This window comes from Oryzias latipes, chromosome 21 (genome assembly GCF_002234675.1).
Source record: "Oryzias latipes chromosome 21, ASM223467v1".
NCBI classification, from domain to species: domain Eukaryota; kingdom Metazoa; phylum Chordata; class Actinopteri; order Beloniformes; family Adrianichthyidae; genus Oryzias; species Oryzias latipes.
The window spans coordinates 16,489,028-16,515,323 of NC_019879.2; the positions used below are offsets into that span (position 1 = coordinate 16,489,028).

Below are 26,296 nucleotides of genomic sequence, written 5' to 3' on the forward strand. Positions count from 1 at the left end.
TGGTTATTAACTGATACAGGTGAAGTTGAGCCTTAAGACTTCAGTCTATTTTTCTATGTTTTCCATTTCCACTAAATTATGAGGATAACATATTTTACTATGATAAAAGTCCTGAAAGGCATTAAGTCTGACAAAGCAAAAGGAAGAGGTGTGATATCCAACATCTCATTTTTATCTACTTTCACGAATGAATGTTAAAATATCAAACATGTCACACAGGTGAGCTGACCCTGTGTTTTGTTTGTCCTTACAGTTTTTTTTCTATTTATACAATTTCAGAAAATGGTTCAGATTTACACGTTCACGACCTAAAACAAGGATGCCTGAAAACCAGAAGTGTTACAGAAATTCAGAGAAATCCGGTTCCTGTATTCAAGAGTTCTAATAGGATAAAAGGAACTTTTTTAAAAACACTTTTAAACAAAAGTGTGAGGAATTGTGTTAATTAATTTTAAGGACTAGGTTGATTTCAATTCTGATTAAATGGGATCTGTTTTTCAAACAAATAAGTGATGACAGCAGGTTTTGCCTAACTGATATCTTTACAGGAAGTGATGTCAGTTTAAACAAATAAAGGTAATACAGTTCTAAAGTGCAGGACTGTGCCTCAACCACCTGACAACATTGCCCAATCACCTGACATGTCTATTCAAACTCAGGTGAATCAACCATCCATGTATTGATTTTTTTCCTCAACCCCACCCATTACCCCATCATTTGTTTTCTTAATCCCTTCTACCAGTAACTGCATGAAAACACCTTACTCACACAATTCTGTCATTCATTTAGTCATCTTTTTTTCTTACTCCTTTATTTCTTCCTGGTCTTTTTCTAATACTCCATCCCTTATCTTTTTAAAAACACCTACCTCCTGCTCACTCTTTATCATTAAAGTCACCTTGCCCTCTGACCTCTACAATTTTCCCACCATTCTCTGCTCCTGCCCACTCCAACATTTCATATGATCAAGTGTATTTGACTAATATCTAGTAAAATTAACCTATTACACTTTATATACAGACTGCAGATAACATTATACTAAGACAAAATCTGACTTATCTTTAGAAAATGTATCCAAAAAAGGTCATTTTTACCTGTGAAAGTCTCCAACAATACAAATACAAAACAAAGGTAGTCTTGTTGAACTTACTTATTCAGAATATCTAAATTAGACTTTTAAGAGTCAGTACTTCAACTCATTTAAATAATTAATTTTACAATGGGAAGTTGTTTAAAAACTTTTCTGATTTTAAACAGGACAAACACATAGGAAGGCCATTGTTTGGGATTGAAAAAACAGCAGTGCACCAAGAAAAATTTATTTAAAAATATTTTTTAATAATGAACTAAATGCTTCTTTAACTTTGGATTTCTCTTAAAAAATGTCTTTTAAGAGATGAGATGTGCTCCTTTAAAACCTGAGATGACTTAAAATATTCTTTTTCTTTTAGTTTCAATTACAAAATAAGCTCGATGTATTTTTTTGTCAGGCTTAAAATAGTGTGTTGAAAAGTCTTATTGTTTGCTCTGCAGTGCATGACTGCAAGTGGATTGGAAAAATGCTACGACACTTGTTCTGTTATCTGATAGCATCAGAGATTTTGACAGTGAGAAAACACTGCAAAGTTTTTTTTTTTAAAGAATTCTGTTGTGAAAGCATTTTTAAAACAACATCAATCTCAAGCTTAATCTAACAGCAGATATGTCATTGTATGTGTGTGTTGTAAGGATGAAAAACAACACTTTCACCATATCAGGATTTTCAGGTTTTGATGAAGAGGAGAGGACTGGGTCAGGCTGAGGTGTGGCTTCATATTAAAAGAGCAGCAGGTTCTCTTCAGGTTTGCAGATTGGCTCACCTGTGCTCAGTAGGTTGACCTTTGTGGAACTGTTTTCCTGTGATGTACTGTAACAGTAAAAATGTAAAGTAGAACATGATAATCTGGAAGCTGCAGTTTTGATTTGTGCAGAAATTCCACGGCACCTTTACTTTTGCATTTTAGATTTACTGTAAGTTATTGTGGTAAGTTAACTAACATTTTATTTCTTTCAGACCAGGTGACTGTCTGGGTAAACTCTTGAGTGTGTGGGCAACTCTAAAATTAAAATGGAGAGGCAGGGTATGTAATTTTATTTTGACATTTCTATTTTCCAGTTGTTAAGGCTACACATGGTGTAGTCAGCATTTGCTTTGGAGTACTCATTTGTAATATATTCCAGGAGGGCATTGTGATGGAGGCTTTGGCCCCGGACCTGGAACCTACCAAGGACAGAGCCATGGCTTTGGTCCCGGACCTGGAGCCTGTCAAGGACAGAGCCATGGCTTTGGCCCCGGACCTGGACCCTACCAAGGACAGAGCCATGGCTTTGGCCCCGGACCTGGACCCTACCAAGGACAGAGCCATGGCTTTGGTCCCGGACCTGGAGCCTGTCAAGGACAGGGCCATGAACATGGACATGGACATGGACATGGACATGGACATGGACATGAACATGGTCACGGTCATGGCCACGGCCATGGACATGGACATGGACATGGACACGGACACGGTCATGGTCATGGTCATGGTCATGGTCATGGTCATGGTCATGGACATGGGCACGGGCGTAGGTGCAAGCACAAGCAGGGTCACAAGCATAAAGGATGCCACAAGAAGGGCAAGGATTGTCACGGGGTGAGAAATTCATGGCAGCCTATTGTAGAGAGTGCATTATTTTTCTAAATGATGCATACGAGCAAACAACATTTATGCATTATAATCTCTAATTAGCTTGGTTGTTTCTGTGTTGAGAAATGTTAATAACCTGTTTCTCTTGTTTCCACCTATAGTCTTCCAGTAGTTCCTGCAGCAGTGACTCTGACTAGACTTCTGGAAACCGTCCTTTAAAAGACACGTGTAACAAACAACGAGTCTCTTTCTGGTTTGAGCATCAAGTTTGACTATCCTGATATATCCTGATTGCTTTTAACTCAATTGCATCTGGCTTTTGCTGTTTTTTCTGGATTTATACTGAGTCATAAAATAAATGTTGAAATATAACAAAGACTGGTGCAATGCTGTTTTTATTTTTTTTGAATGACACATGACACTTTAGATTACACTCCCTTCTCTTTGACTACATTGTGGCATTATAAACAGGTCTGTTAAGACTTGTGCATGGAACCTAAAAACTTGATCAAACTGTGCCATCTTGCTGTCTAGAAAGACAACTGAAATGCAGAATTTATAGACTGAAGATTTCTATTGAAAACTGCAATGAGAGGACAGAGGTTAACAGACAGTTTTAATGTTTAGGGTTTGAAACTGTGGCCAATGGAATGTGTCACAACAATGTAAAATATTCCCAACCATAGACACACAATGTGGGTGTACTTGTTTTTGATGCCTTACTTGGACCTTTCCTGGAACACTGGCCACTTTTATTATAAAAAGCTGCACAGATGGGTTCAAAGACCATTCTAATCATGAATAAAAAGCAGCTTCTGTACACTGCAAAAAGGGAACATTAATAAAGCAAAAAGCCCCCTTTTTCAAGGAAATTTGTCTTATTTTGTGTTTTGCAAGAAAAATAATCTTATTGAGAAAGTTTTTAATAGCAAAATATTCTTAGTTTGAAAAAGCATGTCTCAAAGAAAAGATTTTTCCCTCACAATAAAAATTCTTGGTATGACCATTTTTCTTACTCCATTGGCATTTTTCTGTTTTACTAAAATTTGCCAGTAAGATTAGAATGTTTGACCTTTTTCTAAGAGACCTGTTTTCTGTTTTTGCAGTGTATTACTGCTCATGTTAAGGACTAATGTGAGAAAAACAATATTAAAGTCAATGTTAAATGTGAAGTGATAAGCTTTAAGTTTAGCCACATACATATACTAATCTGCTAATATGTGAGAAGTACAAACTCTTTGTCAATTGTGTGCAAATTGCATCATGCTTAGTGCAGTTCCTGCATTTCACAATTTCATTTAATGACAAAGTAATACATTTTCCATGCCTGTTTTAATTTGCCCTTAAGATTTGTATTACTCTGTTTGCTTCTGTTTGATATTGATGAATGAGACAGGTTATAGACATTTGTGCCAAGGTGTTTTTCAGGTACACACCCTGACATTCCGTGTAAGGCACAGTCACATGACATCAGTGATTTTAGCTTTAGCCAAAATCTACTCCCATAACATTCGTATACATTATAAACAGTTGTTTTCCCTTTTGTGGAATGAAATGGTACATTTTAAAATAATCTCAGCAAGACCTCTGATGTCTTCATTTTGCTTTCAATTGATTTCTTAGTCCATGTTGCAGCTTTGCACTTGAGTGTTTATGAATGGTGTTGACTTTAAAAACATAAAACTCAGTCAGACAAAGGTCATCAAGGGTGTTAGCTGCTGCATGTAGGAAAACAAGCCTCTTTTATTTTTAACTGACATACTTGTCTTAATGCTGCAAATGAATAAACTACTAAAGCAGAAAAAAAGGGTGCATCTTTTTTGCAAAACTTATTATTGGATATATTGAAAAAAGGATGGAAAAAGAAAGAAAAGTGGGTGATTGGTCTGACCAAGTTGTAAAATCGGCATGTGTTTGCAGGTCTGTACAAAAGGCTATTTGTAATCTATATTGAGATGTTAATAATTAAACATGCTGATGTGTGAGGGTCATAAAGTAATAAATGCGTTGCCCCCTCACAGCTTTCCATAAAAAGGGGAAGCTGGTCACAGCTAGCAGAGGATCTGCCTTTCAACACGGTAAACTTACCTCTATCTATGTTGAACCTTTGCTAAATTTCCATTCTTTTATTGCAAGTTCTTTACACTGATTATTTAGAACTTTATTGTGTCACTCTTTTGTCAGTTGTTTTATATAAATGATTTCTTTGTTGTTTGATTTTTTTAAGGAAATTATCTTTTCTTTCAGAATCTACAGTTAGTTGTGAGGTTTCAGAATGTACGGTCACAATCAAGGTAAAAAACCTTTACTAAAATATGGGAGTGAATAGTAATAAAGTTATGATTAAAAAAACATTTTAGATAACTCATTCTTCCCTTCTCATTATGCTAAGGAAACCAGTGTCCAGGTGGCTACCCTGCCAACCCTCAGGTGCCTGGGGGCTACCCCAACAATCCTCAGATGTACCCTCCACCTCAGTCAAACTGCCCTCCCATTCACGGAAACCCTGCATATCCCCCTGCACCTGGTCATGGTCATGGGCAATGCCATGGACATGGTCATGGCCACGGACATGATCATGGCCACGGACATGGGCACTCGCATGGCCATGAACAATGCCATGGACACGGACACAAGGACAAGCATAAGAAAAAGGACAAGGACAAGCACAAGCACAAAAATGGACACAAACATGGCAAGTGTCATAAGAAAGGAAAAGACACCCATGGGGTAAGAATCTTTTTCAAGAGCTTTCGAATTATATTTAAACGTATCTAAAAAAAATCACAACATGTAAATTTTAAACTCTTGCATGCAAATGAGTTTGATGCAAAATACAACCAAATGTAAAAGAAAGTATTCGATGTTTTAAATAGATACTGAATATTTTAGGGTACAGCAATGAAAAATAACTTGATATTCCTAGTGTTCCATTGCATTTTTACTACCTTTACGTACAGTGATTTATCAGCCAATATTGTGTTTTGGTTTCATCCCTCTCTTATAGTCTTCCAGCAGCTCCTGCAGCAGCAGTGATTCTGACTAGATGAACTCTCGGACTGAACAGAAGAGGACCACTGATGACCAAAAACCCTGGAACCTCTACTGCTCGACATACTCAACATAATGAGCAAAAGTTATCATGTTGATTCTAAATGCTGAAACAATCAGTCAGTTTGTAGTTTTCAAGTCATGTAAAAGATAAAATGTTTATTTTTTTAACAACATAGCAGACAGGACCTTTTCTGAAAACTGACATTCTGATGTAGAACAATAAATATCTTATATGTTGTAGTTTTGAAATTTCCTCCATAACTTTAAAAAAATAATAAAAGTGATTCATCTGTTCTACAAGAAAATAGTCTTTTCATTTGTTTATTCCGCTTTTCAGTTGCCCAAGTGAAGCTGGCTGACAATGTTTGCTTTCCTCCTCCCTGACTGTGGCACACCCTGCTGGCTTTATTGTTCTTATCGTCCTTTGATAGCTCGTGCAGTTAAAATATGCTTACAAATCACTATGTACAACATTTTATTATTGCACTGTAAGGGTTTGATATTTGCAGAGACTAATAGAAATCAGCTATAAAGATTAAAAAGTATCTTGAAGACAATATTCTGCATCATAAGTTGTTTTAAAATCAAAGCCTGTTGCAAATTAAAATAACAACATAACATATTTTTTAAAGATTGGTATATTAATTAAAACACATTCTGTAAATTTCGTGTTTTTATGGTAGTTACAGTCAATTTTTTTAAGAAGTCAAGTTTTTAAAAATAACATTTTCTTCTTTTTTTGGATCAACGGTCAAATTATTTTAGGACATGGTACTCCCTCATGGGCCTATAGGGGGCAGTGTGCGTAAAACTCACAATGGACGTACAGATTTTCGGTTCCTCTGTGGTGAGTACGGCCACCCTACGTCATCATGTTCTACCAATCAGCGAAAAATTTTGACGCCTGCAGGAAGGAGGCGTAAAAACAAAGTAAAGAGAAAAGTACGCTGTGCAAAAGTATTGCTTGCGTCCACGTTTTAATTGTTAAACATGTTAAAGTCTCTAACGTCTGCCTGCAGGTATGTGAACGTTTGTACTCTTCTCTGTTCTGTGCTGTTGTCATGTTTCTGAGTACCGGTATGCTAACAGCTGAGCTGTGACTTGTTTACACTGACTTTCACCTTAGTTCAGCCATACTGCTGGTAACAGAAACACAGTCAGATCATTTACAAGCATTAATACTTATAAAGGCAGATGGGAAGTTTTCAAAATACATCCAAGTCTTACTTAGTTACGCATTAGGTTACCTATCCCATAGCCTAGGAGATATGCACACAGTCATTAGCCTAATTTGTTAAAGGCATTTTGTATAACAATAAACAAAGTAGCTGCTTTGAAATTGAATAATTGTCATATTAGTTAGGAAAGCACATGTCTGCCTCTTCTTTTAAGAACGTCCTTTCATTTATGACATCAAACAGAGCAATAACAGGTTAGGTGACTTACTATTGCCTCCACTCTCCCTTTGCTGTTTCTCCCAGACTGAGGTCCATTCACAGACTGCAACGAATTCAGGCACATATGGTGAGAAAACATGACAAAGATATTTGAATGTAGCTACTAGCATGCTCCCTTTGATTCTGAGGATAGGATGTCTTGTGCGTTGAACCTATATCAGTTTAATCTTTGTATCGCAAATTATTTGCCTTTGACAATCTTGACGTTGTTGCCTTAGGACTGATGAAACATTTCTTTGTACATTTTTACTTTTCTAAAGATGTCAAGTCATGGAGAACCTGAGGTTCTGCTGGACAAAGTGGGCAGGGCTGGTGTGATTACAATGAACAGACCTAAAGTTCTCAATGCACTTAACCTGACAATGATCAGGCAAATTTTGCCACAACTCAAGGTACTAAAATATTTACATCCCCTGATTAACTGAACATTTTGAAAGTAAAAAAATTGAACACACTAATTTCAATGCATTTATCCAAAATGTATGATGAATTTCTCAGTTTTTTTTAAAGGAAACTCAAAATCCTATTTTTACATTCCAGAAATGGGAAAATGATGCTGAAACGGACATTGTGATCATTAAAGGAGCAGGTGGGAAAGCCTTTTGTGCTGGCGGAGACATTAGAGGTAATCTGCTATGTTGTGGGGTCACTCACTGGTCTGCTTTTATTCAACTCCATAACTGAAGCAGAGATGCACTTCTTTTTTCCTGTTTTGGTGTTTGATTCTTCTCAGCGGTAACAGAAGCGGGGAAGGTTGGTGACTCTCTTGCTCAGGACTTTTTTCGGGAGGAATATACTCTAAATAACACCATAGGTGGGCTTCATTTATTTTGAATTTTAAACAACATTAATTTATTCTTATCTCAATGCATTTTTTAAAATGTTGAAGTTTTCCTGTTTTTGTATTTAAAGGATCATTCAAGAAGCCATATATTGCTTTTATTGGTGGCATAACAATGGGAGGGGTAAGTATGTTTAAAAAAATAGCTCTTTGTCATCATACTGCCTCTTTATATTGTAATATTAAAAAAAAAGTTTGAAGAAATGTTATGTTAAGTTTAGACCAGTAGGTGTCAGTAGATATCTTTGCGTTGCTGCTGTCAGAAGAAGTGTTTTGTGATTGGTTACAGTGAGAGGTGACAAAGCATTGTTGCTGGCCCTGGTTTTTCCCTTCACATATGATTGGAATTTGAATAAGCACCTTTTACCCCACAAGCAGCAAGATTAAAAACAGTTAAGCCAGGGATAGAGGGTTACTTTAATATCAAATCTGAATGTGATAAAAGAGCTGTACAACTTTTTTTTTTTCAAATCTTGTCAAAAGTGAGGAATTGCAATCCACAGACAAAAAAAAAGTCAGACTGGTGCCAAAGTGACTTAGGCATGATTAAGGTTTTGCTGTTTGGTACAAAAAATTTAATTTTTAAAATATTTTCGCACAAGCACTGCATTCCTAACCAATTTACAGCTTGACCTCTAAATGACATCTGACTGTCTGATAGCATTTATTTATTTATTTATACATTTTGTGGGGCTGAGGCAGAGAAAGTTCAGAGGGCCAGTATGTCCTTTGCAACCTGAGCTGCTGCTTTACACTGGGGGGCATTTGTGGAATCTTCTTGGTCATTTCTCATTATTCCTCTCTCCTTGCATGGGATGTTAATCTGCATACACTCTGACCCAAACGATCTTAATGTGAAATATGATTGTTTCTACTGTGAGGATATCCTTTGGGGTTAAGAATTTTGCAAATATTATTTAACGGTTATCCTCAGGGGTAGTGGGAGGTGTGGGCTTTTAACTATTAAGGATTTAGAAATACATCATGAATTTATTCATCAATATAATAGGATTTTGTGTTAGTCCAGAATTAGATGTCAGAAACAACTTAAAGGTAAAATAGCTAAATAAAAAGCTAATTATACCCACTACAATGAAACCAATATTAACTAAAATTTTTGTTATCGGTCCTAAAGCTAAAAGAGAGAAACAGTTTCTGAAGCTAAAAGAACTTTCGTTAAGGCATTCAGAAACAGTCAGGAACATGGGCATTATTTTTGACTCTAAGGTAACTTTTATCCCACGTATAAAACATGTGGTTAAAACTGGTTTTTATAATCTAAGAAATCTAGCTAGGGTTCGCCCACTACTCCGTCTTGATAATATGGAGATGCTAACGCATGCTTTTATCATGAGTAAAATTGATTATTGTAACGCCCTGCTTACTGGTCTTCCAAAAACTAACATTAAGAACCTTCCCCTTCTCCAAAAATTCGGCTGCACGAGTTCTCACAAAGACCAGGAGGCGGGCTCACCTCACTCCAATTTTAAAATCAGAAACAATCCAAACATCAAAAATTGTTGTTTGGATCTTGGGAGAGGCTGAAGTGTGGCGGGGCTTACTTACTGTGGGTGTTGTGAGATGTTCAGGTATTTGGAATAGAAAGTGCTGCTCTTCAGTATCAAAAGGAGCAAAATAAGACGGAAAGCAAGCAGGTTGTTTTAGATGATGGTGTTTTGGTTTTTCCATCCAGCTAGATGGATTGTTATAGACCCAGAAATTGTTGAAGATAATGTTTCTCTTGCAGGCTTGAGAATGTCTTATCATCTTAAAGGGTTGTGATGTTTGTGGCCCATTTTTGTCATTCTTATTTTTATTATTCTATTAAAACATTTTTACTTTCGGTTTGATTATCTTAACTGTGATTAGGATAAACTTGACCAAAGACATTTTTTTTGAAAACCAAAAAACTGCTGATGAAAACATCTTAAATACAAGCAATTTTTCAAGAACTAAAAAAAATATGATGAGGTTAATACAACACCACCTGAGGTGTTATATTTCGCATACTGCAGTTTGAAAAATAATGAGGTTTTTGTCATGTGTCATCACTTTTGTGTTTGCCCTTTTGAGACAAATGCAGGAACGCTGGCGACATGGCTCTGATGCACATTCACAGTCTCAAGTTTTTCCTTTCTGAGAAACATTTAAAAAAAAAAAACTTTTATGTTCCTTGCTTCATTTGTCCTGCAGTTTATTGTTTTTTTCTTTACTGTGGACCTCTGGCCCTTGAAGCATAAAGCATTTCAAGCCTATGTCGTCTACCATGTCACTACAGAGGGAACACTGCTGTTGACACAAACCATCCTCAGGGTGATTGCTGTTTCATGGACGTACCGCATTCCAAATATGGACAATTCCAAGAGGCACCAAGATCGCTGCTGCACTAAAAAACTCACAGGAACTTCAACGTGCAATCCCCTTTTTTTCATTAACTATAAACAAACACAAGGCGTGGTAACTGTTCTTCAATGATAAAGAGGGAGCTTAATCCTAAATCTGAATAATCTCATCTAACAGTTTATTGCTTTTCAAGATGCAAATCTTTAAAACAAAGCGATGTGTTTACTTTTAATGCTGATGCTTAATTTTACACATCAGGTTGCTCCTAAAATTTCAAACATATAGTCGGAAAACAGAATTTTGTGCAGTTATTAGCGCTGTAGATAAACTGTGGATCATCCGTGGTGACTTTGATGGATCCTTGTCCTCAGGTGTGCAGCAACACTGGTCCTACTTAATAGTAACCAAGTCACCCAGGCAGATGACTACAGTTGATGCCAAAGAAAGCCTGATGCCGCAGTTTGACCTTTGTGTTATAGTTTTCACCCTTCTGAGCACAACCAGTAGCTATTTTGCAAAGTGCCTCTTGGTGCAAAACATGATGTTGAAAGTTACACAACTTTTATTTCTTTCAAACATATTTTACCCTCCATATGTGTGCAAAATGCCACAATCCAAAATCTACAATATTCAATTTATTGGAGATTACAATGTCTCAATGGAGACCTTTTATTGCTCAATCTTTTTTCCTGGCAAAGCATTCTAGCTTGTGTAGCTGTGCATTTTACAGCATGTTTATGTGTTTGAAAGTGTAGCCAAACAGATCTGTGTATTTGCTCAACACACACAAAAACGTAATTCTGGATTGGTATTTGTGAGCAAACATTAGAAGGGCTACAAGTTGTTCTATTGCTTTTATTTAATTTGCCAAATCTGTTAATGAAACCGCAAGTTTTTTTATGTGGAGGGTGGCTTTAAAGTTATTTAAAGTCTTCTAAAGTGCTCAAACATCCCATTTTTTACATGCATTGATTGGTGGGTGCTTTTTTAAACATTTTGATTCATTAAATATTTTATTTTATTTTACTCCAGAATTGCTGCTTTTGTCAGTTTCTATTCAAATGCTTTCCATTAAAGTGTTGTCTGTCATCTCGATTTTATTTTTTAAGTTGTAATTGAAGTTTTCTTTGTTTTTCTTCCACATCCAGGGTGTGGGTCTGTCAGTTCATGGACGCTTTCGAGTGGCAACTGAGAAGACTCTGTTTGCGATGCCAGAGACCGCCATCGGTGAGGTGCTCCATTTCTGATGGCAGACAACTTTTATGAATGAAGAAGGGTTTTTTTCCCCCTCCTAATTTCAAGCCTGTTAATTACTTAAATGCAATGTCAGTCAGCTTCAGTCCCCTGTCCACGCTGCCATTTTGGTCATCTAGAATGAAAAATAAACAATTTTGTCAAGAGAACATGGATTTACCTTTAACAACTCACCAGTCTCAAAAATTGTCAAATACATTTAATGCCTAAAAAGGTCATTAACCATTGGACATAATTTATTAACCAGCCACAAGTGATGACTGTTACAAAACTCCTAATTAACAATAGTGATTTTATTTTGGGTGGAAATGTTAAGACAGTAGTCAGGAATGCATAAGTGCATACATGGATTAATAATTAGGAAATTAGAATGTTTGTCTGAGCCCTTTTCCTTGAGTGCATTTGCTAATTGCATTAGCGTTAAGCTATAGTCGGCCTTGTAGCTAATAAACACTTGTAGACAGATGGTCTTCTCTTGAGGCTCTGATGAGATTAGTAACAAATCTGTGCTAAGAACCTGCAGCAGACCTCACTGTATAAACAAGCCTGTTATGTCTCACCACATTTGCAAACATCAGTTCTCATTTGCAACATCTTTTTTCCTCTTTGGATCAGTTTGATTTGGAGTAAAATTTGGCAAATGCATGGCATTCACTGCGTAAGAATGTTGTAGCTGGTTATGGTGTGAGGGACTGTGTGAATTAGGATTTTGACACCCAACAATAGGGCATTTGTAAACACACCAACACACCATCTTTCCTTTCCCTCTGTAGCCATAGGCGGAGAGTTCTCGCGCATCTTTTCCAACAGATGAAAAAAGCCTTTTTTTCCCTCTCTTATCACTGGGTCGGCTGCCCCAAAAAATCCATATGGAACCTGATATCAGGATTTTACTTTTAGGACTAACAGTCCACCTGTTTTGGTTTTTCCAGAATATTTTTATTTTTTAAGTTGGTTGCCGTTTATGCCATCCAGTTATCCCTTGAATGAGTTCTCAACAGATCAAATATGTTAACGATCAAGAACTCAACTGAAAAATATTGAATATGTCAGGGACTGGCGGTGAAGAACCTAAAAATGCAGGATCCCTGGTTTGGTGGCAAAAATTTAAACATTTGATAAATAAACTTAAACATGACAAAACCCAAGGGAGCAACAAAGGCATGAAAAGCAGATGACCCGACAATGAAAATACACTGTTTTTTTTTACACAAATTAAGACAACTGTGGATGATTTACAACCTAACCTGGTGTGACTGACAAGATCAGCAGAACATAACAACAAAAGAAGAACTTCACAAAAATCCAAGTACAGAATCCCCATGGAATAGGCAGCTACTGTTGAGGGCTTTTAGAAAGCCTGCACTGTTGCTTCAAACTTGTTTAAACAAAGTTTAGCTTTATAGAAATATTTGTGCTTTCCCCTCAATATTGATTTCCTTTATAGTTAGTTACTTCTTACTAACCAACTTTGTACAGTGTGGATTAAAGATCATTGCAAAACAAACTTCAATCTCTATTAGTAAGAAATACCCGTTTGAGAAATGAATATTTGTTTTGTTTTTTTATGAACACACTGGACAAATGCAGTCAGAGCAGACACACGTGAACATTAACCCTTCCTTGGACTGGATTAACAGATTTAAATTTGGACCTCCCAGCAAACTGAACAACAGCCATAATCTGCAACATTTGTAATATTGCATTTTTCAGCCTTGAATCAGGTCAACACATCTAATCCTGCGTTCCCATCCCCCCTCCTTAGCTTCATGCCATGCTGCAGGATCTGCCAGAAAACCAAATCTAACTGATGGAATCTCGCTGAGTGTCAGGAACATCACAATAAATGAGCAGGGGGCAGGTTGAGGCTGCACATTGTCATTTAATCCTGAAATAATCATTGAGGGTTTAAGCTGCTGGTGCAACAACACTGTTAGATAATTACAGCATAAGAAAATTCCTAATTAGAGGGAAACAGATTTTGTTTAGAAAAAATTTGTTTTTCAAATCTCAAGTTTATTGTTAAAAATGTAAAATCTTGTAAAAATCTAGTTGCATTTTTATTGTTTTGATATTTTACTTAATGGGGTACATTTTTTGTTTTTCTTTACACCAAACTTAACGTTACCGTAATACCTTCTTTTCTAATTTGGCAGGACTTTTTCCTGATGTAGGAGGAGGATATTTTCTCCCCAGGCTTCAAGGAAAGCTTGGACTGTTCCTCGCCTTGACGGGCTTCCGGCTCAAAGGACGGGACGTGCAGAGAGCTGGAGTTGCCACTCACTTTGTAGATTCTGTGAAGGTGCTCCACTTAATGGTTAACTTAGGACGATCTGTCAAAGCAGCAGTTAGGAGCCATGTACACTTCAAGGTTGATTTCATTGCTGCAGAGCAGGAGTGCAGCCAGATGCTGCCTCCCTGGCAGCCTGGCTCTTGCTTAGATGTGCCAGCAAACACTGACTGGTCCAGAGGCCAAGTTTGTGTCTTGGTGTTGGCTTCTAGTCAAAGCAGTGGGTCGCAGAGTTTGCTGCAGACTGTAAACTTGTTAATATTCAGGAAAATCCTTCAGCAGATCAATTGGACACTAAATGAAAAGAAAAGAAAGGAAGTCTTTAACATTTCAGATTGACATTAAGTGGCTTTTTCTATAAAACATCTTCTCTGTGTGACTAAGGTGACCTGTTTTGAGATCTAATTAAAGTGTAGTGAGACATTTTAGACCCCAAAAAATACTCTACATCCACAGATCCCAGACCTGGAGAATGAACTAGTGGATTTGAAATCTCCCTCTGATGCTGAAATCACCAAAGTGCTTGACTCCTACCAGAACCAGGTCAGAAACCAAACATCACATCATACTTTAGCAGAATATCATGAATCGTGAAGTATCTGTCGTTTTAAGATTTTCTTTTGTTTTCTTTTTTGACAGAGTAGTATAGACTCTGACAAGCCTTTTGTTTTGGACAAACACCTTCACAATATCGACAGGTGGGCTTTTCTTTTTTTTTTTCTAAATTCTGTATTTTTGTCTTTTTCTCCCAAAAGTGGTTTACTGACAGCTCTAATAGCAGCTAGAGGATCTGGTGATGTATGCATAAGTCAGTGCACAGAGTACAGTGTTGCTTATCAGGATAAACAGGCTTTTTTTTTTCCTTTTTGCTTCTGATTCCGAGCTCACTTTCCTTTCTCCCAACAGGCTGTTCAGCGCCAGCAGCATGGAAGGAATCATGCAGAACCTGAAGGCAGATGGTTCCGAATTTGCTAAGAAACAAGCCGAGGTATATTTTTCACCTGTGATTGAATCAGTGTGATGATTCTCACTTGAATCAATGCGCTGAGACAGACTGACAGGTTGAAAAGATCAAGAGAGACAGCCATGTAAAGCAACATTCACACCTCCCTCGGCAATGCGTGTTCAACTACAACTTCTAATGAAAGGTCTATATAAACACGCCTAAATGAGCGTTTCAGGCTTCAAAACTCACGTTCACAAGTAGCTACACAACTTTTTACTACGGTTTTCAGGCTCTACTACCAAAACACGTGGCCATGGAATGCACATTGCTTGTTAAACCTGGTTGATACTTGACCAATCAGGGTCTTTGATTTGGTAGTGACGTATGAATGGCGTCCCTTTTAATTCATAAAGGGCCAAACATTTGAAAATTGATCATGGAGGAGAAATCAATAATTGCAGTTTGTTGAAATATAGCTGTTAAAGAAAGTGTCTGCAGCAAGATTCACGAGATTTGGCCCGCTTTGACATTTCGCCTCTTCCAACAATGGGTGGCGGACATGCATCTTTAACTGCATAGTAAACAGTTAAAGAGGATGAAACCCCGCCCTGTGTGTCCAGTGTAAACACCATGGGCTAAACCCGCGTTTAGCACATTCTTGAACTGTGCCCGGTGAGTAAGTAGCTTTAGACATTGTGGACCCGTCCAGAGGTGGAACTATGATTATGTTGGTAATAAGATGAATTACCATTTCACATCATATTTCAAAAAATAGACTAGTGAGATAAAAGTTGGTCAATGAATAGATGATGAGATGGAAATCCTTCTTTCGTTATTCCTTTGATCTCAAAGTATTTGGTCTAAAGACAGGCCAGCAGTACGGCTTCATCTCTTGAGATGGGAGTTGTCTTATATGGTTAACTAATTGAGAGGTCTGTGTAAAGGAGCTTAATAATCACAAAAAAAACTCACATTCTTTTGCAAAGGGACAGATCTAGAAATGTAAGAAAAACCAAAGAATTAGAGGAAAGAACACTTGAAGAAAGATTTTCCAACGACACGTATATCAAGATGAAATAATAGCCTGTCACAGGTGAACAACTGGGACATCTTTTAGGGAAGATTAGTCTTGCTCAATTCTTCAGAATACAGCAGAAAATATGAATTGAAGCTAGAGGAACTCAGCTGACTCTTCAAATATTTATGAGTCCTTAAGTTAGTCTGCTCTGTTCTTCTGCTTTACTGCCTTTCCCTCAATTTTCCTACTCTCACATTGTCCTTTGATTTATCATTAAAGTTGATTGTTTCTCAGAATCTGAGTGGTTTGATTCTAAGCTGCCTAATTAATTCATTTCCTGTATTGATTTCTTTAGGTCCTGTCTAAAATGTCTCCCACATCCCTAAAGATCACATACAGACAGCTGCAGGCCGGTGCAACTCTGAGCCTGCAGGAGGTGTTGGTGATGGAGTATCGATTGAGCCAGGCCTGCATGGTAAAACTGTAGTTTTGAGGAGAATTGGGGTTATTTCAAGAGGCTTTTTTATATCCTTATCCTAACATGTCCTTTTATAGTGATGCTTAGTGATTTGTTGGTAAAAGGATGCTGAGGTTGGGGCTGCCAAGAGAGAGACCTAGAGGAAGAACAAAAAGGAGGTTCATACATGTAGTGAAGGAGGAGAGGAGGGTGTTTGGTGTGAGTGAGGAGGATGCAGAGGATGGTGTTACAGTATAGACCAAAAGTTTGGACACAGTTTCCAGTCAAAACTTTTGGTCTGTACTGTATGTTAATAATGCATCTTTATAAACACATTCTAAAAAAGATCATACCTATAACTCAGAGGTTGGACTTGTGACTTTATCACTATGGTCATTTGTCCAGGGTACCTTTCTGGTAATTTTACATTTGCTCACCTCAACTGACATTGGCTTTACAGACATTGGTCTGTACTGTAGATGGAGAAGCATGATTCGCTGTGGCAACCACTAAAGAGAGCAGCCGAAAGACACAGATGAATTCTGGGATCCATGTGTTTGTAGAGATATTGTTTTATTGTAATTCTAGCTTGATGCAGCATGGAATCTTTGGTTTTTTTATTTACAGGCGTAAATAGAAAAATTGTCCTGTTTCTGTTGTGTTGCAGAGAGGCTGTGATTTCTATGAAGGTGTTCGAGCTGGTAAGTTGGTCAGGGTGTCTGCAACATTTAGTTCACCAAAAGCCTGTTTTTATGTATTGGAAGACCCTGACAAAATCAAGGCATGACAAAATTCATGTTAGGTTTCATAATCCATGAATTTAATGTATATAGTTAGGCAAACATTAGACTTAGCAGTCACCAATTTTGATAGTTATCCCGGTTAATAAAAAGTTTGTAACTTTCATCATAGATACACTTCAACTATGAGAGAAAAAGGATCCAGGAAATCATACTGTAGGTTGTTTTATTTTAAGAATTTTATAAACAGACCCTCACAGGCCTGTAACTACTTCTTTAAGAAGGTCTTCTATCCTCCTTTGGTTACCTGTAGTAATGTCAGCTGCTTAATTCAGTTCTGTTAATGTTTAAAGGAAAAATACTGACAGAAATTTTTGAATTAGGATTTTTTTTTCTAACGTTTGTCCTTTTTTCAGGTGTGCATTCTAAGTATTTTGTGTTTTCAGATAAAGGTCAAATTATTCTTGGATTGAACATCCTGAACCAGGTCTATTAAACCAGGTTTAAACGGCTTTGCATTCATTCATATGTGGTTGAATACCATGAATACCTGCAAAGGCAGAAAATTAATTGTAACTTTTCACCGCTTGGATTTATAATATCTCGCCTTCGTCTGATCTTACTGGTCTTTTATATGTTTGTGTGTTTTTTTAGTGCTGGTTGACAAAGACCAGAGTCCCAAGTGGAATCCATCAACCCTGGAGGAGGTGTCTGAGCAGAGTGTGGACGAGTGTTTTTCCTCTTTAGGAGAGAAGGACCTGACTTTGTGACGTGCATCAGCCAGCAGTTGCGGCCCGTCTTCAGACAGACACCCAGCACTAAACCTAATGTAAACAGCCACTTCCTGCTCGCTCATCCTTTTATCGCCACACGGTTTAGAGGCTTCTGCTTTGGAGAACGGCTGACCTTTATGACAAAACCTTCCATAGATGTGCTGTTAATCAATCTGGTTAAGGTGTAAGCTGGTGCCTTGTAAAAAAAAATATCTGATTTAAAAAACAAGATTGAAAGAGATTTTGAGTAAAGAATAAAAAAATGTAATTTGTGAGTCACAGGATAAAATTTCCAATCTTGACCGACAGGGTTTATAACAGACACAGCAGTGCCTATTCAGTGGAAGTGCAGTCATTTCCACATGGTTGGTACAAAAAAAGCGTTCTATTGCAAAGTCAAGGACCAAGCTGCAGCTCTCCATTTGCAGAAGGACACAGAAGGAGAAAATGACCTCAGCGTTGAGTGTTTCATTACATCTCCTGTGGGAGTTTGTTGATTTGACACAACTCTGCACCATTTGTGTGTTTGCAGGGTGTTTGCTGACTCTAATGGAGATAATGTAATGCTTTCATTTCCCTAATATCTCCCCCTTCTTGCTTCCTTTTAAGTGTTTTTTTTTTTTAGTGGAAAGGAGCTAAATACGGCTTAGGATAAACAGTGAGATTACTTTAGAATGAAAAAAACAACATTTTTGTATCTGACTTTTTTATAATCAAGAATAAATCATTTCCTGAAAGAGATTGGCAGCTCTTTTTGTTTCACAGGCATGTATAAATTCCTGCCATCTTAACAGATCACGGTTAGAATCTATGATTGTGTGGCCCTGCGACCGACTGCTGACCTGTCCTGGGAATTTGTCCAAAAGTATCAGGGATAGGCTTTGGCAGACCTCTGACCCTAAAAGCAATCCAGTGGGTTAAGAAAATGGATGGATGAACGATGTAATTTATTCACAATAGAATATTTTATACACATGCATGCCTTCAGTTTAGGACAAATGACACCAATAAAGATAACAAAAAATAAATGATGTTCATATTAGTGGGGTTATTGCTATTTTCTGAACTTCATAAACTGATGGCCATCATAAACTCATCATTAATTACTGCTCATGTTTAATACATCAATTTATTTGTGAAATGGCACATAAATTAACCAAATGATTGCTTGAATTATTTGGTGGCTTTGACCTTAAAGGAGTAATGAGAGAAGGATGTTAAAGGTAGATGTTTTAAGATCATCTCTAAACCCAAAAAATATGATCAGGATGTTTTAGGTTTATTGCTGTGCAGTCTCTTTCTTTGGTTCAGCTACAGGTGGAACTGAGACTCCAAAGTTGGGCCGGATCTTTTATAGACCTGGGCACATCCCCAAAGCCACTAAATATCAAGGAACCCATGCATGCTTGCTAATATGTACAGGGACATGTTGATAAATCTGTGGGCCCAAATAACTAAAGGATTGTGTGCGTAAAAAATGCACAAACATGAACAACATGTACAACGGATTGTGTATGTCAGTTGGGCAAAATAGACACAATTTCTACCAATGTCACCTTCTTTACCTGGGATGTTTCTTTTGTTTACAGTCTGCTCTTCTCTTCCATCTCTCAGCTGACAAGTCTCCCACACTTGCAGCTCTTTTTTGTGAGGGTCAATGTTGTCCTTATCAGCACAGATAGTTTGATCAGCTGCAGTGGGTCCTGCAATGGCCTGATTGTCCCACTTAACACCTCACGTCAGAGAAATAAATGCGCCCCGCAAGAAAATAAATGTCAGACTGTCTTGCCGACCATCCCACTTGTTTTAGCAGCACCCAATTTTATACTATTTTGCAATGATATAAATTACAGTCCATTCTAAATTCTGAATTTGTGTCTGTTATATCTTTCACAAGTAGTCTTTGAAAACAACCCACAGATCTTAATTAAATAGTAGGCCTGCACAATATACCGCAAATTTATTGTTATCGCAATATCCAGCTCTGCAATAGGCATATCGCAAAAGACGGCGAATATCGCAATAAATCGTAAACCCAAAATGTGTTAAAACAATCTTATGGCAGCTTGATGCTTTTAACGAATCAAATAAATCCCCTTATGCTTTGACCAATCAGATGGACGCCTTCCCATTGTTTACCAATCAGATGGAGGCCTATTATGTTAGATGTTTGTCACCTATGTTGGTGAGGGTCATTTGGAGTGTAATTTTAAACTGTTTCTAATGAAATGGGAATGATGTTTTTGGCATTTTTCTATTTTTTTATATACCGCAAATTATATCGTTATCGCAATATTAATATCGCATATCGCAAGTTTTCCTCATATCGTGCAGCCCTATTAAATAGCATGTGAAATCTATTGGTGTCCACATGCAATTGTGCATTTTAGTACATTAGGCCCTCTGCTTTACGTTTTTTTTTTTAAAGAATACTATTATTTTAGCCCTGGTTTATAATCTGTACACCTTAAAGTGACATTTGCATGAACTCCAGCCTTTATGTTGTATTGTTTTCTTGTTTTACTTTATTTTTCCTTGTTTTGTTTTTCTGTGTGTAAATATCCACACAGTTTATTTTTAAAATTTAGGATCAAAAATTCTAATGAACAAGAAAAACAAGCGTGAATATTTGTTAAAAGGGCCCCAGAGTTTAAATGCCCAGGGGCAAGAGGGGCTATTAATCCTACCCTGCTCCATAATTAATGGCAGTAGATGAACCAAAAAAAAAAACATCCAGAGGAGTTTAGACAGAATACAGTGGTCAATGTAGAATATTATATAACAGCAACTCATTACTTTTCAGCTGTTGTTTTTCTAGCATAAAAAACAAATAATTTCTCAATAAAAATGATAAAGTTTATATAACAGCTACAATAAAACTTGTTAAAACACAGACCTGGGAGTTTCTGGGAGGAAGGGACACTATGGTCTTATCAGGTTTTATCTCTACAGCTCACAGAGACTGTTTGGCTTTTGAGACTTCTGCTCAACAAACACGCCCGGCTGCATAAGGAAGCAAAGTGTCAGTCTAAGGTCATAATTCCAGAAGCTGAACAAAAGTACCTTAGATAAAGGTAAAAGTAAACCCATAAACTATCTCATATTCCTCTCAATAGACTCAGATTTTAATCCCATCTAAATTACTTTCTATGTAATGAACACTGGAAGTTTTTCAAAGAATAGGACTGTAAAACCTATAAAGCAGTTGGTTTGGGAGGACTCAGCCAGAATGCTCACTTACATTCTTTTCAGTCTTGTTAATCATGATTTGTTGATGGCTGTTTTACTTTTGTAATTTACTTTTTTTTCTGTGATAGATGATTAGATATGTTCATGTATTTAATTTTCCTTTTTCCAGAGAGAATTAAAAGTGTGAACATTTTGTTTCATCTGAGGTCAAACACTGTCTTATTGTCTTTGGGAGGCTTTGTGCTGTTATCTCAGCAGAACTTTGCAGCATGGCACTTTTTTTGACTTCCCCGTGTTTCCCGTGCTTCACTGGGCAGACAACACGACCTCTGCGTACTTCAGAGCGTAAAACAGCCATAAACACTGAGCTGAGAAGCAGCGTTCCTCTTTCCGCCACACGAACCTTTGTGGTTATGACCTTTCTCTCCAAACAACTGCTAGCCAGCAGCCATCTCTAAATCTGCTTATTTATCTTCTATGCTGCTGAACTCTTGCCCCTCTAAATTCTTTGAACAAATCCAGCTTTACTTTTTTGAAGGTGTTTTAAAACAAAAGTGTCAGCATGATCAAACATTTTTTTAAAGAAAAAAAGGCATTTTTATTTTTCAAAAAAAGAAGCAATAATCATTTCACAATTGAAGGCATAAATCTGATTTATTGGCATCAGTTTTGTTTACACATGTACCTGTGAGTTGAGTAACTGTCATACCAAAGGTCAACCAATCTTTTGACTGTGCATGATCTCCCACTAACATGGATGATCCCTGTTATGTGAATGTCCGTCAACGTAATCCTTATTTATTGAGCTGCCTTTGGTTTTCTTTATAGAACCAATGGACGTTGTCTGCTTCAGCTCTGCCACTCTGTTGATGCTGTGGATCCTGGATTACTGTCCTAGTACAGTGTATTAAAGAAATTAAACTACAAGAGTCAAACCCCTTTGATCTCTGGCACAAGTTACATCAAACCGACCTTGGACTGAGTTGGCAAAGACACCACGTTCCTGGAAGAGCTCAGCTGGTTTTCAAGCCAACTTTGATTTTGTGCTAAAGCTCCATTTTAGCTGAACTTCCAGATCAGCTGCACCAATATGGAGCTAAAGATGTTACTGTTGAGAAACAGCTGCACTGAAGCAATGAAAAAGAAAAGCAGAATTTGGTTGCAGCTTCTTTAACATCACTTTGTGGCGCTTCTCTGACTTTAAGTAAAGTGAGGCACATTTCACTGTTGTCAGCCATTTTTGAGCACTGACTTCAGAACGTTTATGGCAGGTCAATTAAAATATATATATATTTATGCTGCATTTAGGGCAGCACTATGAGGGTTTTGAGCCCCAGATTTTTCATCTTTATTGGAACAATGTCATTTAAAAAACAGCTGATCTAAATGAAAGATTACGATCTTAAAAATTACATTTTTAAAGGAAAGCGTCACGTGGAAGACGCAGATACTTGAATAAAGACTGACATTAAAGACCCACTCCATGGAAAATCATGTTTTTGGTGTTTTTAACATGTTCTTGTTGTATTTTTCTCATGGTAGAGTACCTATATAAAGAAAATAAAGCATAAAATTGCATTTCTGAGCATTTCTTTATTCAAGACTGTGGCAGTGACATATTTGTTGCACCGCTAATGTTAGGTTAGGGTTGTGAAAAGCTGTAAGCTACCGGTAAAGAGAGTGTAAACAGATGGATGATGGGACGTGTGGGAAGGCTTACACCGCACTAACAGTTCCGCCCACAACTCAGACGCAAATTTCTCCTGCCGCTCTGCAGAAACTATGTCCTAGAAAATGACAGTTACATTTTACCTAAAAATTGCATAATCATAACTAAAAGACCACTGGGAATGCTTTTACAATAGATCATAAAATGATTGGAGTGGGACTTTAATACTCAATCTCATTGCTGCTTTTCAACATCGCAGAAACTTTCTACTGCATAAGGTGTAAAACAAATTGCAAATTGAAATGTTTCTCTGTAAACCTGTGCTCAGCGGCAACCCTGAAGAAAGGCTGTCTGACAGCATTTTGACATCATTCTAGTGGAATGTAAAGGAAGCTTGTCTGTACCGATGCAAGCGCTCACAGAACACAGTTGCCAGCACAACAGTGAGACTGGCCTCGTTCTTTTTCTCTGAGTCAAGACGACCTCGTCTGGTGATGGAACATTTTCATTTCAGAGAACGTCCTCACAGACCAGCGAGCAGGAGGCTCTGTGAGTGGTTCCCCCTGACAATTGCTCTTTAACTTTGTGGCTTCTTTACGATGCTGCCCTTTCCTTTAAATCAACACTGCTGAAACATCTGCATTAGCTTGTAATAAAATGCAAAGTGCACTATATATTTTCAGAGCAGTTTTATGTTGGAGTATTGTGTTGTTTACAACAACCTTCTATGGCTTATCAGCTGTTGGTTACGGCTGTTTTAGTTTATAGATTATCATTGTCATAATCCCTGCAAACAGCTGTGTAATAGTCATCTTCATCTAAACTCCGACATGGGGAGTAGTTGGACTTGACTTTAGGCTTGGTGTATCACCAACAAGCACACCTATAGAAAACCACTCACTGCTGCATCATAAAGTGGGAATAAATTGGTCTTAAAAGGCCATAATGGACAGAATTTTGATGCAATAAGTTTGGAAATGCCCTACACCACAATACCCTTACGTTTGATATGGCAGAAACTTGATTCAAGTTAAACGGTTTTGTGCTGCTTCTAGGGATAAATGGCTGTATTTCTTATCAAGATTTTAAACCGACACAAAAAAAGAAAACAAGCTTACAAAACCGCTTTTCCAATGATTTTGCTTTGTTTGTAACACCACTATCTCACTGATGAATCACTCTTCTCAGAAACATCTCAGGCCTTTCTCATGCCCTGGTTACTCTGTGGTTAGGAGACCAAAACGCCCCCTGTTAGCCAAGTTCTGTCAAAGTTCCCAAACAGAGCAGAAAGCAGGAAATGCACCATTTGGGCACATTTCTTGCATTAGCTGCCTGGGACACAGGGGAGGGACTGGAGCTAGCTAATGGCAGTGAGAGAAGGTTGAGCTCCACTGTGGCAATACCACCAGATCTCCAGGGAGGCCATTAAGAGATCACTTTTTCTTCAAGTGAAACAGAAGCAAACAGATAGATGCTTTGACTCCAAATAAGGGGTTTTCAGCAAAAGTCTCCAGGAAATAATAGGATTTATTAATAACTCTCTGTGTGTGAGAGAATCTTGGCCTGGGAACTCCAGGAGTGGACAGGGCTCGACTCCCACTAACTAAAAGGCAACATCCGATTCTTTGCCTTGCAGGATAAGTCAAGTCAAAGAGAGTCAGCACCTGCTGAGCGAGGGAAAGGATGACAACCAACAGAAGACGCTGCACTCCAGCAAGGCTCCAGATGAAGAGAGACGCAGACGGGATCAGAGTGCTTTAGACAGTTTGGAGCAGGGTTTTAGAATCAATCCAAGTATAATCCAATCCAGAAGTAGGTCAAAACTGAATTACTCACAGCAGATAGACACTTGAGTGATTCCTCCGGAATGAAGCTGTTGGGCGTTCTTAACACACACACCATTAGGTATCAATGTCCAAGCGGTCTTAATAAATTCTGGGTGTCATGGCACATCACATTCAATGTAAGGGATGTCACTGTAGCGGCTGTCTATCTCCACCCACTGCTGCACGGCCCGAGCCACGATCTCTTCAGAGAGTCTCTGGGCGTACTCAAGAAGCACCGGGTTGGCCGGAGCGGAGTTCTCCACAGAGCCTGTTTCTGATTGGACCAAGTAGGCCTTCTCACCCTTCATCTTCTTGCCTTTGCCGTCATTCCTGTCTGTGGAGTTTGCAGTTTGGGAAGCAGAGTGGCTCCTTTTGGATTTGACACACCCCATGCTCTGGAGGATGTAGCATTGATTCACTGGTGTATGATAGCGCACTGTTAGATTTTTAATTTGGACATTTTGGGGGGATGAGAGGAATCTGTGCTGACTTTTTCTGCTGCAATCACCTTGGAGCTGCTGTCATCCACGCTCGTGAGTCAGCATGGGTGTGACTATCCACTACAGGACTTTGATTTAGAGGGTTTTGAGGAGCTACTGGTTAGGATGTTCATCCCTGTTCAGGTGTGATGGCGCTGACACATCTGGTTGGGCTTGTTCTGTGACGGCCACTCTGGTCAGTTTCAGCTGTGGAGAAAGAAGAAGGAGAAAAGATACAAGGACGGGAATCATTTCAGGCAGTTCGACAAAAACAACCATTTTAACAGTGGCTGTAGAAACAGCATGACCCTTGTTCTCTGTTACTGGCTAGAGGTCAAGCCCCGGCATGGCTCAATTTTGAAAAAAAAAAGGAAGCTCTGCTCCTCTGCACACCCCTCTGAATGCTCATTCACCTTCCCCCACATCTACCTCGAAGTGTTTTATGACTCAATCCATGCCCTATTTCATGTGGCAGGACATGGGCGTTTGTCTGGAGCTGGAGTGGACTGATGCCACTGCATCGTAAGCCCGTGTCTCCCATCTGTTCCACTAAACAAGCCTCTCCAGGCTGATGCACCGTGACAGCTTCTTTTCTAGGACTCCAGGCCTCAGTGCACAACAAGCATGTGCTTCTCTCAATGTCATGGCCCAGTCAAACATCTCTGGCTGTGAATGATTTGTCCTCAGTGTTTGTGTGTGTGTTGGGGGGGGGTTTAGTAAAACAATGGATCTGCAACAAAACACAGTTTTTGAGAGCATGCAAACAAGGCATAAATGCAGTTTTTAGACTAAACCTGACAAATGTCTCTTACAGATGCAATATAAAGCTATTTTAGAGATTTTTTGTAAACAAAAGTGTACATACTTTTAATGGAATGAGAAAGATATCTCCACTTTTCTTCCATTCCAGCAAATAAAGAAAGAAAACTAAAAAATATAAATTCCAGCTACTTGGTTTCCAAGGTCATTTAGGCAGAAAAATGGTCCGGGCTTGTCGCTCTCATGTCTGAGTGCTGTCTGTCCTCTGCTCTCCTCCTGTATAAACAAACTCCCAAGTTATCGCTGCGGTTTGGGGCTCTTTACTCTTAAGATCCAGGATAATGATGAAGCGCGAGGTGCTGGGTTTCAGAGCAGAACCTGGCGGTCCAAAGCAGATGCTCTCCAGTTGTTTTCGAGCTGATTATCCCTGAGTGGAGCTCCGCGGCAGAAAGACGGATCCAGACTGCTTTCAGAGCAACGACTCGTCCTCCACGCCGATCAGATTCGAGCAAGAGCTGCAGAGATGAAGGAG

At 38.3% G+C, this 26,296-nt stretch overlaps 3 protein-coding genes and 1 long non-coding RNA gene across 5 annotated transcripts; 3 read left to right on the plus strand and 1 right to left on the minus strand.

Annotated features, from left to right (window-relative positions):
- Positions 1-1,780: 1,780 nt before the first annotated feature.
- LOC101160029 (microtubule-associated protein 4) lies at positions 1,781-3,046 on the plus strand. The gene is made up of 4 exons (XM_004081671.3): positions 1,781-1,868; positions 2,054-2,120; positions 2,221-2,675; positions 2,831-3,046. Exons 3-4 carry the CDS (start codon positions 2,233-2,235, stop codon positions 2,886-2,888), a joined length of 501 nt encoding a protein of 166 aa, XP_004081719.1. The 5' UTR covers positions 1,781-1,868; positions 2,054-2,120; positions 2,221-2,232; the 3' UTR covers positions 2,889-3,046.
- A 1,610-nt stretch (positions 3,047-4,656) lies between these two features.
- On the plus strand, positions 4,657-6,028 carry LOC101160273. Its single transcript, XM_011489888.2, has 4 exons — positions 4,657-4,747; positions 4,917-4,963; positions 5,062-5,399; positions 5,677-6,028. Exons 1-4 carry the CDS (start codon positions 4,672-4,674, stop codon positions 5,717-5,719), a joined length of 504 nt encoding a protein of 167 aa, XP_011488190.1. The 5' UTR covers positions 4,657-4,671; the 3' UTR covers positions 5,720-6,028.
- Positions 6,029-6,581: 553 nt separating this feature from the next.
- Positions 6,582-21,970, plus strand: hibch (3-hydroxyisobutyryl-CoA hydrolase). 2 transcript variants are annotated; one of them, XR_910882.2, is made up of 15 exons: positions 6,582-6,742; positions 7,205-7,247; positions 7,441-7,572; positions 7,721-7,805; positions 7,914-7,994; positions 8,093-8,145; positions 11,513-11,591; positions 13,775-13,920; positions 14,365-14,451; positions 14,548-14,606; positions 14,815-14,896; positions 16,228-16,347; positions 16,997-17,030; positions 17,724-17,898; positions 21,860-21,970. XR_910882.2 is itself a non-coding variant. In XM_004081670.2 (14 exons), the coding sequence occupies exons 1-14, from the start codon at positions 6,714-6,716 to the stop codon at positions 17,837-17,839; spliced, it is 1,146 nt and encodes a 381-aa protein (XP_004081718.1). In that variant the 5' UTR covers positions 6,582-6,713; the 3' UTR covers positions 17,840-18,583. The 2 variants fall into 2 exon arrangements, 1 of the variants encoding a protein (XP_004081718.1); XM_004081670.2 differs by lacking the exon at positions 21,860-21,970 and having other exon boundaries at positions 17,724-18,583.
- Positions 21,607-26,287, minus strand: LOC101157740. The gene is made up of 2 exons (XR_910883.3): positions 25,871-26,287; positions 21,607-25,212 (listed from the first exon to the last, which is right to left on the minus strand). It is a non-coding gene; the product is annotated as an uncharacterized LOC101157740 (long non-coding RNA).
- Between the last annotated feature and the right edge of the window lie 9 nt (positions 26,288-26,296).

Coding starts and splice junctions, on each gene's coding strand:
- LOC101160029 (XM_004081671.3), top strand. CDS start 2,233: ATGGAGGCTTTGGCCCCGGACCTGGAACCTACCAAGGACAGAGCCATG. Junction 2,676..2,830: donor AGGGCAAGGATTGTCACGGG/GTGAGAAATTCA, acceptor TTCCACCTATAG/TCTTCCAGTAGTTCCTGCAG.
- hibch (XM_004081670.2), top strand. CDS start 6,714: ATGTTAAAGTCTCTAACGTCTGCCTGCAG. Junction 6,743..7,204: donor TCTCTAACGTCTGCCTGCAG/GTATGTGAACGT, acceptor TGTTTCTCCCAG/ACTGAGGTCCATTCACAGAC. Junction 14,897..16,227: donor TTGCTAAGAAACAAGCCGAG/GTATATTTTTCA, acceptor TGATTTCTTTAG/GTCCTGTCTAAAATGTCTCC.
- LOC101160273 (XM_011489888.2), top strand. CDS start 4,672: ATGCGTTGCCCCCTCACAGCTTTCCATAAAAAGGGGAAGCTGGTCACA. Junction 4,748..4,916: donor AGGATCTGCCTTTCAACACG/GTAAACTTACCT, acceptor CTTTTCTTTCAG/AATCTACAGTTAGTTGTGAG. Junction 4,964..5,061: donor AATGTACGGTCACAATCAAG/GTAAAAAACCTT, acceptor CATTATGCTAAG/GAAACCAGTGTCCAGGTGGC.